The sequence below is a fragment of the Hypanus sabinus genome, chromosome 1 (genome assembly GCF_030144855.1).
Source record: "Hypanus sabinus isolate sHypSab1 chromosome 1, sHypSab1.hap1, whole genome shotgun sequence".
Classification (NCBI taxonomy): Eukaryota; Metazoa; Chordata; class Chondrichthyes; order Myliobatiformes; family Dasyatidae; genus Hypanus; species Hypanus sabinus.
The window spans coordinates 132,840,149-132,854,432 of NC_082706.1; the positions used below are offsets into that span (position 1 = coordinate 132,840,149).

The window sequence follows — 14,284 nt, forward strand, 5'->3', positions numbered from 1 at the left end:
TGGCGCAATTAAGTGGCTGACCTAATTAGCCAAAGCTTCATGGAAATAGTTAAAAAGGTATTAAAAGACAAGCTACCATTTAACTGACTAACAAATTCCATATTTAAATAAAATACAGAACAAATTAGAACACTTTCAATAGCACTACAGTACTTCAAAACTGTTAAGTTTGTAATCATAATTGACAGAGGAATTTGTCTGGTGTACATAATAAACAAAATCAGCACAGACACCTAGTGCAGATAAAGGACTGCCTTCATCCAATGCTTTTGGTGATTGCATCATCCAGATCTTCATTTCCACTGCAACATTCAAGATGATAGGCATTACCTTCAACTTCTGTCTTTCCCAACTTGCTGAATTAGTGAAATCATTTCATTTTCACTCCCGGCATTTTTTTTTGCATCTCCAAGCCTGAATGCTTGAAACCACAGTGAGCAAAAGATTTCTGAATTGTCTTACTGCTCATACCACACTATCACTAACAAAAATTACTGCCTTTTGAATTCAAACACATGCAACTGATGCTGTTTAAAAATTGCTTGCTCTAAGTACGATGTAGCTTCTAACGGCTACACAAGTGCATGAGACTGACACTGGTTAGGATCTGATCAACAATAGTCTCCTGCCCCAATTGAGTGGCACTGTGCCCCAAATGAATTAAGGGAAACCTGGTAATATTTACAATTAGTTTTTGAACTGACCCAAATAAGTGGCTGACCTGATTAACCAATGACACAATTAACCAGAATCCACTGTATTTAAGGAAGGTGAAGATAACAGCCTTATTTTTTGAGTTATTAATCCAGAATGAACTAACCAAAATTTGTTAAAAAAACACAAAATAACAGACTAAAAACAAATTGCACTAACAAAAGCAGAAAAAAAGTCAAAAGGGAAAGAAAACAGTAAAACTCCAATAATCTAGTATTTGATTGTTCAGAGTGCCAGTGGTTTGGTATCTGGCATTGGGTTCTATTTCCTGCATTCTCTTTAAACTCACCAGACTCACTGTAAAGTTTATTATACTACTGTGCAAACTTAAGAAACAACACAAACTAAAACTGTGTTGGGGTATTAATACCCATCAAATCCAATCGTCTAGAAAATCTGCTCATCTGACATCGTCAAGACCCAAGTATGCCAGATTACCAGTTTTACTGTAAATGAAACACTAAAAATTGGATTCTTCTCAAATATGAAACATTTAAATTTATGCTGCAATGAAAAGTTTACCAAACCCACAATGACCAACCATCATTTTTAAAATTTATGATGCATATTTCACATATTACAGCTCAGTTACAGTACTGTTACTATAAGGCAAGGGTAACATCTTTATGCACTATACCTGTAGACTGTTCTTCCAAACTTGCCAGAGACAAGAGCTTTTCATCCTCTAACAAACTAGCAAGGCTGTCACTATGTCGCCTTGGGCCAAGTTCCTCCTCTGCTCCTCTTGAGGCAGGATAATTTTCAGAGTCCTTGATGGTAGAAATCTGGTGGTTTAAACAATATATTACATATTCAAATTTAAACCAACAACCTGGTATTGCTGGGACTTTGAAAATGCCACCAGTCTGGTAGTGCTGCACTATGATATTAGATTTACTAACACAACAGAAATTTCACTTCCATTTTTACACAATACACAAAAGTATTGTGCTTAAAAGGAATAGTTAAGTAAGTTTTGTTCATCACATGTACTTCAAAAAATACAGTGAATTGAGTTGTATGCATCAATTCAAATCAGTGAAGATTGTGTCGGGGCAGCCCACAAGCATTGTCACACTTCCATGCCAAGAGAGTGTGTCTACAACTTACTAACCCTAATACTTACATCTTTGGAATGCGAGAGAGAAAACTGGTGCACTCGGAGGAAACTCACACAGTCACAGGAGAATGTACAAGTTCCTTACAGATAGCAGCAGGAATTGAACCTGATCAGTGATCACTGGCACGGCAAAGAGATTGCACAAACTGCTACCATGCCGCAAGAATTAGTATGCATCTGATCACAACTACAATTATGTGTTTCCTCCTATCCCTGTTAGCATCTCTCTCAACTTTCTGTGGAACACTGAAAGCTCCAATAAATCGTTTACTTTCTTCACAACTTTGCATAAACAATTTTTGTTATGTTAAAGTATTTTGCAGGCCAAATACCCAAGACTCAAATAGCATGACATTTTAAATTTCATTTGTGGGTCAAACTGACTGCAAATCAAATGAAGGATAAATATAATATGCCTAGACAATCTCTGAACATTCCATTCTCCAAATAAGCAGTGAGTGCAACTACTTTCAATGCTAAATGTATGTCATAGGTGTGTTATTATTTTAATGCTAAGATAATTAAACAGTGACCATGTGCTGAATTATCTGTAATACAGAAGTGAGCAATCAAAAAGACATTATCAAACAAGCTGCAGGAAAAGCATCTCATTTTCCAACTTGTCATATCCTGGCCAGCAGGTTGGTTGATACTACTTTGTAGAGTTTAAACTAGTTTCGCAGGAGGCTGGGAACCAGAGCCATAATGAGGGAAGGATCGGACCAGGAGGTTGATGTTAGGGAAGGTATTGAAAGACACAATTGAAATAACAGGTATGATGGGCTAGCTAGTTTGCAGTGCCAATAAAAAGTATTTACCCCCCCTTGGAAGTTTTCATGTTTTATTGTTCTACAACATTGAATCAGTGGATTTAATTCGCCTTTTTTTGACACTGATCAACAGAAAAAGACTCTTGGGTGTAAAAGTGAAAACAGATCCCTACAAAGTGATCTTAATTAATTGCAAATATAAAACACAAAATAATTGATTGCATAAATATGACACACCTATTCACCACTGGTGCAGTCAACTGGTTTTAGAAGTCACATAATTAGTTAAATGGAGATTGTTTTTGGAGACCTGTGTGCAGTCACGGTGTTTCAATTGATGTAGTAAAAATACATCTGTATCTGGAAGGTTCAACTGCTTATGAATCAGTATCCTGGCAAAAACTACAACATGAAGACAAATAGAACACTCCAAACTCTGCGTAAAGGTTTTTGAGAAGCACAGTCAGAAGATGGATACAAGAAAATTTCCAAGTCACTGAATATTGCTTGGATAGTTCAGATTCAGTTTATTGTCATTTAGAAACCACAAATGCAGTTAAAAAATGAGACAACGTTCCTCCAGAATGATATCACAAAAGCATATGATAAAACAGACTACACCAGAAAATTCACATAACGTTTGGCAACCCCAATTCAGAGTCCGGAGAGGCTGGTGCGTATTAATATCGTGCTACCATCTCAGTGCATTCCCCAGAAAGGAGCTCCAAAGCCACCAGACAAAACAAAACCAAAAACTAAAGCTACAAGACCTGCACAAACCACATAGTTACAACAGTGCAAAACAATAGCACAATTGATAGAAAAAAAAAAGGATCATGGGCACAGTAAAAATAGTCCAAAGATGTTAAAAGACTATAAGTTCAAAAGAAACCACCACACAGTTTCCACAAGTCCTCAGGGTCCCAATTGACTCAGCATCCCACGCCGGCAGCAGAAGGGAATACCCCCGCTATGGACTTCCACAGTGCCGCCTGACTCAGCCTCGCAGACGCAGCACACAATGAAAGCTCCGTCGAAGCCAGCCTCGCAGACGCAGCACACAGTGAAAGCGACCTGACCACAGCGGACTCCGAGTCCGTCGAACTCCAACCATTCCCTCTGGCACAGCTTCTCCGAGCACCATCCTCCGCCGAGCGTATTAAGACACTCCCAATAACGGCCATTAGCAAAGCGACCCCAAGGACTGGGGGCCTGTTCTTCCCAGCAGAGTCCCCGACCTCACAGCAGCAACGAAGAAGGTCTTCCTGGAGATTTCCAGATGTTCCTCCGTGCTCCCACATCCATTTTCAACCGATTATGATTGCACACAGCACCCCGCTTCACAAATAACAGATAATCAGCTCCGGAGTGGCAGCTGCAAGCTGCGTCGTGCCGCCATCTTGGATTGTAAATCTAAGTTAAGTCAATCATCAAGAAATGGAAAGAATATGTAAAGCTGCAAATCTGCCTTGAGCAGGCTGTCTTCAAAAACTGAGTGACTATACAAAGAGGGTCTAGTGAGGGAGGCTACTAAGAGACCAATGACAACACTGGAGAAGTTACAAGCTTCAGTGGCTGAGATGGGAGACTGTGCATATAACTGTTGCCTGGGTCTTCACCGGTCGCAATTTTATGGGGAAGTGGCAAAGAGAAAGCCACTATTCAAAAGCCACATCTCAGCTTGAGTTTGCCAGAAGGCATGTGGGAGTCTTTAAAGTCAGCTGAAAGAAGGTTCTATGGTCTGATGAAATCAAAATTGAGCTTTTTAGCCGTCAGACTAAACGCTATGCTTGGTGCAAGCCAAACACTGCACATCATCAGAAACACCATCCCTACTGTGAAGGATGGTGGTGGCTGCATCACATTGTGGGATGCTTCACTGCAGTAGGCCCTGGAAGGCTTGTGAAGGTAGAGGGTAAAAAAAGAATGTAACAAAACACAGGGAAATCCTGGAGGAAAACCTGATGCAGTCTGCAAGACAACTGCAACTTGGGAGACTTGTTTTCCAGCAAGACAATGATGCCAAGCATAAAGCCAAAGCTACACAAGAATGGCTTAAAAACAGCAAAGTTAATGTCCTGGAGTGGCCAAGTCAGAGTCCAGATCTCAATCCAATTGAGAATTTTTGGTTGGACTTAAAGTGGTGTTCACTCACGATCCCCCTGTATTCTGACAGAGCTTGAGCAATTTTGTAAGGAAGAATTGGGGCAACATTGCAGTGTCCAGATGTGCAAAGCTGACCGATCCACACAGACTCAAGGCTATATTTGCCAAAGGTGCATCTACTAAATACTGACTTGAAGGGAGTATTTATGCAATCAATTATTTTTGTGTTTAGTAATTATTTGTTGATCAGTATCAAAACAGCCAAATTAAATCCACTGTGATTCAATGTTGTAAAACAATAAAACATGAAAACTTCCAAGAGGCTGAATACTTTTAATAGGCACTGTAGATCAGTTGCGCAGAGAAATGGTAGATGGAGTTTAACCCAGATAAATGTGAGGCGCTGCACTAAGGCAAGGCAAATGCAAGGAGACAGACAGTACACTGTTAAGGGCAAAAACCCTAATGGTGGTGCTGAGCAGAAAGGTCTTGGGATCCCAGCTCATAGCTCCTTAGAAGTGGCTACACAGATTGATAATGTGGTTAAGGCGGCTTATGGAATGCTTGCTTTTATTAGTCATTTTCAAAAGTCAAAAGATTATATTGCAACTTCATAAAACATTCGTTAGGAGCATTTCATACAGTTCTGGTTGCCTCACTATCAGAAGGATTTTGAGGCTCTGGAGGAGGTACAGGTTTACCAGGATGCTGCCTAGCTTGGAGAGCATGAGCTATCATGAGAGGATGGATAAATGGGTTGTTTTGTCCGGAGCACCAGAGGCTGAGGGGAGATCTGACAGAGGTTTAAGATTCAGAGGCATTGATAGAGCATACAGGGAGTATCTGTTTCCCAGGGTTGAAATGCCTAATACCAGAAAGTATGCATTGAAGGTGAGGAGTAGGTTCAAGGGGGATGTGAGAGGTAAGCTTTTTTTAAAAACTGAATTGTGTTTGCCTGGAATGTGTTACCTGGTATAGTAATAGAGGCAAATACTTTTTGACTTGCTTTTTAGCTGGTTCAGCACACACCACAGGCTAAATGGCCTCTTCTTGTGCTGTACTGTTCTATTACAATTCTGAGCTGAACAGCAATCTGACTTAACATTGAATCTAACAATTTCAAACATACAGCCTTCACAGTACACTTCACGAGTGGCTGATTCTGAATGAAGTCATCAATTACTAATATGAACTCTGTAATACTCTCCCCATGTCTGTTGAAAATTTTCATCAGATTTTGTTTCTGATTGTCAGTATGTGTTGTGATTTGCATCCAACAGTCCCAGAACTGCTAGTTTTATTTTGTTGTTGTTTTTTTTATTTACATCTATTTATACCTTATCTGAACAGGTCAGCTGCAAAGAGCAAGCTGCCACCACCCTCTCAACTGGAACTACCAGCTGGCATTGAGCCTCTCTTGTTATCTACCCTGTCACAGATTTTCCCTTTGATCTCTCCATTCCCTTGCAATTGAAAACCTGCTGTTTTTAAAACTTCACTCAGTGGATGAAAGGGCAGTGACCTGAAAGATAAATTGTTTCTCTCTCTCTCTTTCTCTGCACAGATGTAGCCTGATTGGCTCAGTATTTCCATTTATTTTAAAATAACAGTTGAATTTATAATAGACTATGATACATTTTCTGAAAGAAAGCAAAAAGACATTTTCTACAATTACCTCGTTTTTCTTATTGCTGGTATGGTCAGTCAAAGTACTTGACCCAGAAGAAATATCTGCAAAAACAAGCAGCTTCTTTTTAGTAAATATCATCTTTATGAATATACCAAGACCATAAGACACAACAGCAGAATTAGGCTATTTGGCTCCAAGCCTGCTCCACCATTTATTCATGGCTGATCCTTTACTCCTCTCCTCAGCCTGACTTCCTAGCCTTCTCCCATAACCTGTGATGCAGTGTTCAATCAAGAATCCATCAAGCTCCCACCGATCTGACCTCCTCAGATGCCTGTGGTAATAAATTCAACAAATTCACCACCCTCAGGCTAAAGAAATTTCTCCACATCTGTTTTAAATGGACACTCCTCTATCCTGAGGTTGTGCCCTCTTGTCCTAGACTCCCCCACTATGGGAAACATCCTTTCCACATCTACTTTGTGACGCCTATCAACATTCAAAAGGTTTCAATCCCATCCCCCCCCATCCTTTTAAATTTCAGTGAGTACAAACCAAGAGCGATTAAATGTTCCTCATATGATAACCCTTGCATTCATGGAATCATCCTTGTGAACGTCCTCTGGACCCTCTCCAATGTCAGCATATCTTTTCTAAGATGAGGGGCCCAAAATTGTTCACAATACTCAAGGTGAGGCCTCACCACTGCCTTATAAAGCCTCAGCATCACATCCTTGCTCTTAATATTCTAGACCTCTTGAAATGAATGCTCACATTGCATTTGCCTTCCTCACCACCGACACTACCTGCAAGTTAGCCTTTAGGGTGTTCTGCATGTAAAGGGGGTTTCTTCTTTTTTCTTTGTTACTGTGTATGTAATCAAAAGGGCTTCTTTTGTTTGGTTAACTAGCAGGGATGCTTCTTTGTTGCGAGAGAGTGCTGGGAGAATTGTATTCCTTTGTAAACCAAATGGGGATTAATGTTCTTTCTTCTGAGTCTGTAAGCTTTTGTTGACGGGCTTTTGGGCAGATCGGCGCGAGGGGGTCGAGAGAGAGGACGCAATGCTGTAAGCTGGGCGAGGAACGGACCCTAAGCGGGGGTCCGAGGCCCGGAGGTACTCCGAGGAGGGGGGGGGGGGATGAAGCTAGAAGTGCTTGGTTGACCACTTCGGAGGGTCCTGAACTGCGAGTTGAGGAGTTCGGAGGGGATCGAATGGTGGCCAGAAGACTTCAGTAATTGAGCTCCAACGGTTGTGCACAAAGTGGTTTGGACTTTGATAAGTTTGGTGCCTTTTCTTTATTTTTTCTCTTCATATATACTATATCGTTATTAATCACTTAGTTATAGTAACCTTTATAAATTGTACTCATTTAATTGCTTATGGTGTACTGTTTTTGGGCGAGGCAGGGACATCACACAGCATCCACACCAGCTGATTACCCTGTTTGGCGGGGCTGAAGGCTGCTCCCCCTAGACGAGGATGAGCTGAGCGAGCCTGAGGCGACCCAGGGGGTTACATGCACAAGGACTCCCAAGTCAGATTTTTGGATTTTCTCCCCATTTAGAAAATTGTCTACATTTTTACTTCTTCTAGAAGTGCATGACCATGTATTTTCCAACATTGTATTTCATTTGCCAGTCTCCTAATCTAAGTCCTTCTGCATCTTGTTTCCTCAACACTACCTGCCCCTCCACCTATCTTCATATCATCTGCAAGCTTGCTTACCAAGTTAAGAGCCATGGTATTGCAGGAAAGTTACTAACATGGTTAGAGCATTGGCTGATTGAAGGGAGGCAGTGAGTGAGAATAAAAGGATCCTTTTTGAGAGAAATGATTCTTAAGGAGTCCATTTAGAATGTGCTGACACAGAAAGAACGTGCAAAGCAACTTGCAGGGCAACGTATAAACCAATTTGCAAAATCAGGATGAAACAATAGCTTGCTGATTAAAGAAGCGATACAGGTAACGGGAAGACATGCTTAACGATTGAACAATAACGGTGTTAATGCGCTAAGGCTGATAAGTGGGCCAAAGGGTAGTCACATTTGTAATTTTGTAATGAGATTAAGGAAGAATGTCTGCACCTCACATGGGTGCAACTCACAAAATTGTAAACAAGTAGGGTATAAAAAACTGTGCAAAGTGTAATTTGGCACTCAATCTAGCAGGAGCTGGTTGGGTCCGACTCTGCAGACTCGAAAAATAAAGTTTACCGTTCTGCAAATTGCTGAGACTCAGTGTGTTTCTGACACTTTTCTAGTTGGCTGCCAGTGACTAGTGATGTTCCACAGGGTTTGCTGTTGAGACTGCTTTTTATGCTGTATATTCCATCATCTAAATTATTAATATACAGCATAAAAAGCAGTCTCAACTCTTAACTTGGTAAGCAGCCTCATGTGGTACCTTGTCAAAGGCCTTCTGAAAGTTCAAATATACAACATTCACTGCATCCCCTTTATCTAACCTTCTTGTAATCTCAAGGAATTCCAACAGATTTTCCCCGAAGGAAACCGTGCTGACTTTGTACTAGCTCGTCCTGTGTCACCAAGTACTCAATCACCTCATCCTTAACAATTGACTAACATCTTCCCAACCACTGAGGTCACACTAACTAGTCTATAATTTCCTTTCTGCTGCATTCCTCCTTTCTTAAAGAGTGGATTGACATTTGTAATTTTCTAGTCCTCTGGCACCATGCCACAGTCCAATGATTTTTGAAAGATCATTACTAATGCCTCCACAATCTCGACCACTACTTCTTTTAGAACTGCAGGGTGCAATTCCTCTGGCCCTGGTAACTTAGGTACCCTTAAGTCTTTCAGTTGTTTGAGCACCTTCTCCCTTGTAATAGCAACTGCACTCACTTCTCTTCCCTCACACCTTTCAATATCTGGCACACTGCTCATATCTTCCACAGTGAAGACTGATGCAAAATACTTATTTGGTTCATCAGCAGCTCCTTGTCCCCCGTTATTATTTCTCCAGCCTCATTTTCTAACGATCTTATATCCATTCTCAACTCTCTCAAATATTATTATTTGTTTATAATATACTTGAAAAAGTTTTTACTATCCACTTTGATATTGTTTGCTAGCTGGCTTTCATATTTTATCTTTTCTCCCTTAACGATTCTTCTGGTTGCTCTCTGTAGGGTTTTAAAAGCTTTTTCATCCTCGGTCTTCCCACTAATTTTTGCCTTGTTGTATGCCCTCTCTTTTGCATTTACATTAGCTTTGACTCCCCTTGTCAGCCATGGTTGTACTGTTTTGCCATTTGAGTATTTCTTTGTTTTTGGGAATACAACTATCCTGCACCTTCCCCATTTTTCCCCAGGAACTCACGTCATTGCTGCTCTGTTGACATTCCTATCAGCATCTCCTTCCAATTTAGTTTAGCCAACTCCTCTCTCATACCAATGTAATTTCCTTTCCCTCACTGAAATACTACTATGTCAGACCATATCAAATTTCAAGTTGAACTCAATCATATTGTGATCACTTCCTCCTAAGGGTTCTTTAAGTTAAGCTCCCTTACTACTTCCAAATCATTACATAACATTCAATCCAGTATAGCTAATCCACTGGTAGGCTCAATGACAAACTGCTCTAAAAAGCCATCTTGTAGGCATTCAAAATCTCACTTTCAAGATCCATTTCCAACCTATTTTTCCAAATTGACCTGCATGTTAAAATCTCCCATGACTATCTTAACATTGTCCTTTTGACATGCCTTTTCTATTTCCTATTGTAATCTGTGGTGCACATCCCAGCTACTGTTGGGAGGCCTGTATATAACTGTCATTTTACCTTTGCGGTTTCTTGACTCAGCCCACAAGGATTCACTATCTTCAAGATCCTATGTCACATCTTCCTACTGATTTGATGGCATTCTTTACTAGCAGACAGCAATGCCACCCTCTCTGCCTACCTTCCTCTTCCTCCGATACAACTACAACCATTCTTCAGCCATGATTCAGTACATCATCATACTGGACAATCTGTAATAGTGCAGCAAAATCAACCATCTTTATTTCTTGTACTCTGTGCACTGAGATCTATCACAGAGTACTGTATTTGCTATCCTTTTTGATTCTGCATCCCTCATGCACTGACACTCACCCTGCTGGATGCAATTATATCCTGTCATCTGCCTGCCATTCCTAACAGTCTGACCGCACACCATCTTTGCTTACCATCTGTCCTATCTGGAGTCCCTTCACTCCAGTTCCCAACCCCCTGCCAAATTAGTTTAAACCCTCCACAACAACTCTGAAGAAATCTGCCTGCGAGAATATTGGTTCCTTTTGCATTCAGGTGCAATGCACCACTTTTGAACAGGTCATACCTCCACCAGAAGAGTTCCCAATGATCCAAGAATCTGAAGCCCTGCCCCCTGCACCAGCTTCTCTGGCACACAATTTATTTGCCCAATCATCCTGTTTCTACCCTCACAGGCACATGGTACAGGTGGCAATCCAGAAATTACTACCCAGGAGGTCCTGCCTCTCAGCTTTCTACCTCGCTCTCTGAATTCTCTTTTCAGGACCCTTTTTGTTTCTGTATCCCCTGCTTTCTGCAACTATGTCCTACGATCTACCTGCCCTTCCTGACAGTCTGACTGCATGCTCTTTGCTTTTTTACCGTCTGTCCTATCCTGAGTCCCTTCATTCTGGTTCCTACCCCCTGCCAAATTAATTTAAACCCTCCCCAACTGCTCTAACAAACCTGCCCGCAAGAATATTGAAATATGAAATATTTCAATATATCAATTTGCTCACAGAATATGATGCAATCCAACAAGTCCTGGATTTATTTTTAGTCCAGTCTAACTTTAGGTAGTAGTTGCACATTTTCTTTAAGTGCTGTTGCTACACAATGCTATAAACACCCAGTGATTTGGTGGATTACTGAACCAACCATTTTAGTCAAGGACAGCAGTCACACTGGACAAGGTCATGTGACCCAATCTTCATTTCCTATTACTACTTTTATTAGCAGATATTTTTTCAAAGTATATTAATTATAAAAACACATATGTCACTATATACTACCCTGAGATTCATTTTCTCGTGGGCAAACAACCAGAGTACAAAAGACAACAAGTTGTGTAAATAAAAAGCAAATACCAGAATAATAATAAATATTAAGAACACGAGTTGTTGAGTCCTTGAAAGTGAGTCCATAGTTAACGGAATCAATTCAGTGTTGGGCGAGTCAAATTATCCTCTGTGGTTCGAGAGTCTGATGGTCAAGGGGTAATAACTGTTCCTGAACCTGCACCTGAAGCTCAGAAATCTCCTTCCTGATGGCAGCAATGAGAAGGAAGCATGGTCTAGATGGTTAGGGTCCCTGATGATGGATGCTTCTTTCTTGTGATAGTGCTTCTTGTAGATGTGCTCAATGGCAGGGAGTGTTTTACTTGTGATGGAATGGGTTTTATCCACAACCTTTTGTAGGCTTTTCTGTTCAAGGGCATTGGTGTTTCCATACCAGGCTATAATGCAAACAGTCAATATACTCTCCACCACACATCTATAGAAACTTGTCGAAGTTTTGGATGTCATGCCGAATCTTTGCAAACTTCTAAGGAAGTAAAGGTGCTGCTTGCTTTCTTCGTAATTACATGTGCTGGGACCAAAACAAGTCCTCTGAAATAACACTAAGGAATTTAAAGTTGCTAACCTTCTCCATCTTTGATTCCTCGATGAGGACTGGTTCATGGACTTCCCGTTTCTTCCTCCATTCTTTGGTCAAAGTTCAGCCTGATTTTCAATCTCTCTCCTTGATGCTGATTCATCATCCTCTTTGATTTGGCCAAAAGCGGTGTTGTCAGTAAACTTAACTATGGCATTTGAGATGTACTTTGCTAGATTTTCAGTCTCCCACCTATATACTGATTTGTCACCATCTTTTGTTCAGGCAATGACAGCAAACTTAAATATGGCATTGCAGCTGTGCTTGGCCACACAGTCATCAGTATAAACCAAGTAGAGCAGAAGGCTAACCACACAGCCTTGTAGTGCACCTGTACCAATAATGATTGTGGAGATATTGCTGCCAATCTGAACTGACTGGAGTCTGCAAGTGAGGAAACTGAGGATCAGGATGCAAAAGGAGGTATTGAGGTCTAGGACTTCGAGCTTATTGATTAGTTTTGAAGGGATGATGGTGTTGAATGTGGAGCTGTAGTCAATGAAGAGCAACCTAATATATGCACCTTCACTTTCCCAAATGTTGAAAGGTTAAATGAAGAGATGCCACTATCACTATTGAGTGATACTATGGCGACCCATTTCCTAGCGTATCCGAACCGACTCACAATTAGATAGCCTACGGGGGTTTGCGAGCACAGAGCTTTGGAGCCTTTGCGCCACTGGGGGGCCGGTTGACAGAGGCTTAAAAGTGAGGCTGAAGTTTTCGAATAAAGTTTTTTCCTTCGACTGCAGTTACCGACTCCGTGTCGTAATTTTAGCGCTGCGTGTAGCACACCGCTACAATACCTTTGGATTTTAAAACAATTTAGTAGCTCGGCAGTAATTGCACTTGAAGATGCATACCAAGTTTTGTAGACAGTAAAGTTTCAAGCTGGACTTCAAACCATCTAAGTTAGATGATCTTAAGTAGGAAGCACCAAGTGTGCTGATGGTGGGCAGCAATTGGATTCAAATGCAAGTGTAAATACAGGATGAAGACTTCAATCAATGACTGAACATTTAGAAGCTTACTATAATCAGATTTTCAATATCTGGTATTTCATCATTACCTCTGATGTAATGAATTATTTGCCATTAGCAGCATTGAAAGATAACAATGACATACCAAGAATATCATTCAAACAAGGAAGGAAACCATGTCAAATTAAGTCCTACAACATAGTTAAAACATTTCCTGCAACAAATGATTTTGTACAGAAAAATAGTATCCCAGGTCAAATCACTTAACTAGAATTGTGGGATCGTTCCCACACAAGAAGCTAAAATTTGGCTCACTAAGTTGGTGTAACAAAGAAAAAAGCAGTTCACTATAAATCTGACCTTCCCAACAGTATGGACCCACCCATGCAAAAAATTTTAAAAAATACATAACTTAATGTTCATTTGCAATTTTGTATTTAAATAAAATGGAATTTTTTTCCCCAATTAATCTTTCTCTCGCTGTTCAGAATTAATTTTGTTTACAATGCCTTCATTGATTTGTTAACTATGTTGAATGAATTTAAGTTTAATTTTTCACATATTCGCAAAGTTTCCTTTATGACACTTGCATTTATTACAAGTCATGTTTAAAAACAGTGTGTACACAGGGACTCTCAAACATACCATCTAGATTTTCAAGAGATATCCTGGATTTAGCATCACGACTGCAGCTTAACTGCCTTGACAATCCATATTGTCGATTTACTTCTGATGCAGAAGAATCAAATTCATTTGTATGCTTCTTCACATCTGAGATACGATGTGCATCAATGAAATCATCCACATTTTCCCTGTATAAAAAATAAATTAATGACAGAAAATGCAGTGATATCACAATATTTCCAAACTTCAGCAGATTTCTTGCGTTTGAGCAGTCAAAACACAATATTTTAAAAATTGCAAGGTTTATATTGTAAGAAGAACAAGTTATAGACTACCATCAACTCAATAATGTTTTATACCAGTGATTCCCAATGAGGGCAGTTACATGTCTTAAGGGGGCGTTAGGAAAAATAGACATCATGGGGGGGTGGAGAGGGGGCATTCAAGATTCTTCAGGGTGGGTGGTAGTAAGCAGTACCCTATCTTGAGGAAAGAAACCTGACCAATTATTAGTAGAGCAGGCACATCCAAAAAAAAAGGAAGAGGCACTGGAACACAGGAAGAACCATAGCTCTGCAGGTGGTGAGCATTCATCACAACATGGCTAAATCTCAGCAATCTCATCCGACCTTACTAACCAAACAGA

General features: G+C 40.4%; 1 protein-coding gene across 6 annotated transcripts in view; it reads right to left on the bottom strand.

Annotated features, from left to right (window-relative positions):
- The window catches only part of cep192 (centrosomal protein 192), a 187,988-nt gene that overhangs the window by 150,037 nt on the left and 23,667 nt on the right, over positions 1-14,284 (bottom strand). For all 6 annotated transcript variants that reach the window (XM_059976704.1, XM_059976688.1, XM_059976683.1 and 3 more), the window contains exons 4-6: positions 13,660-13,826; positions 6,386-6,441; positions 1,352-1,499 (exon numbers count right to left, since the gene is read on the bottom strand). In XM_059976704.1, coding sequence (XP_059832687.1) covers positions 1,352-1,499; positions 6,386-6,441; positions 13,660-13,826 — 371 coding nt within the window. The remainder of the gene's footprint in view (positions 1-1,351; positions 1,500-6,385; positions 6,442-13,659; positions 13,827-14,284) is intronic.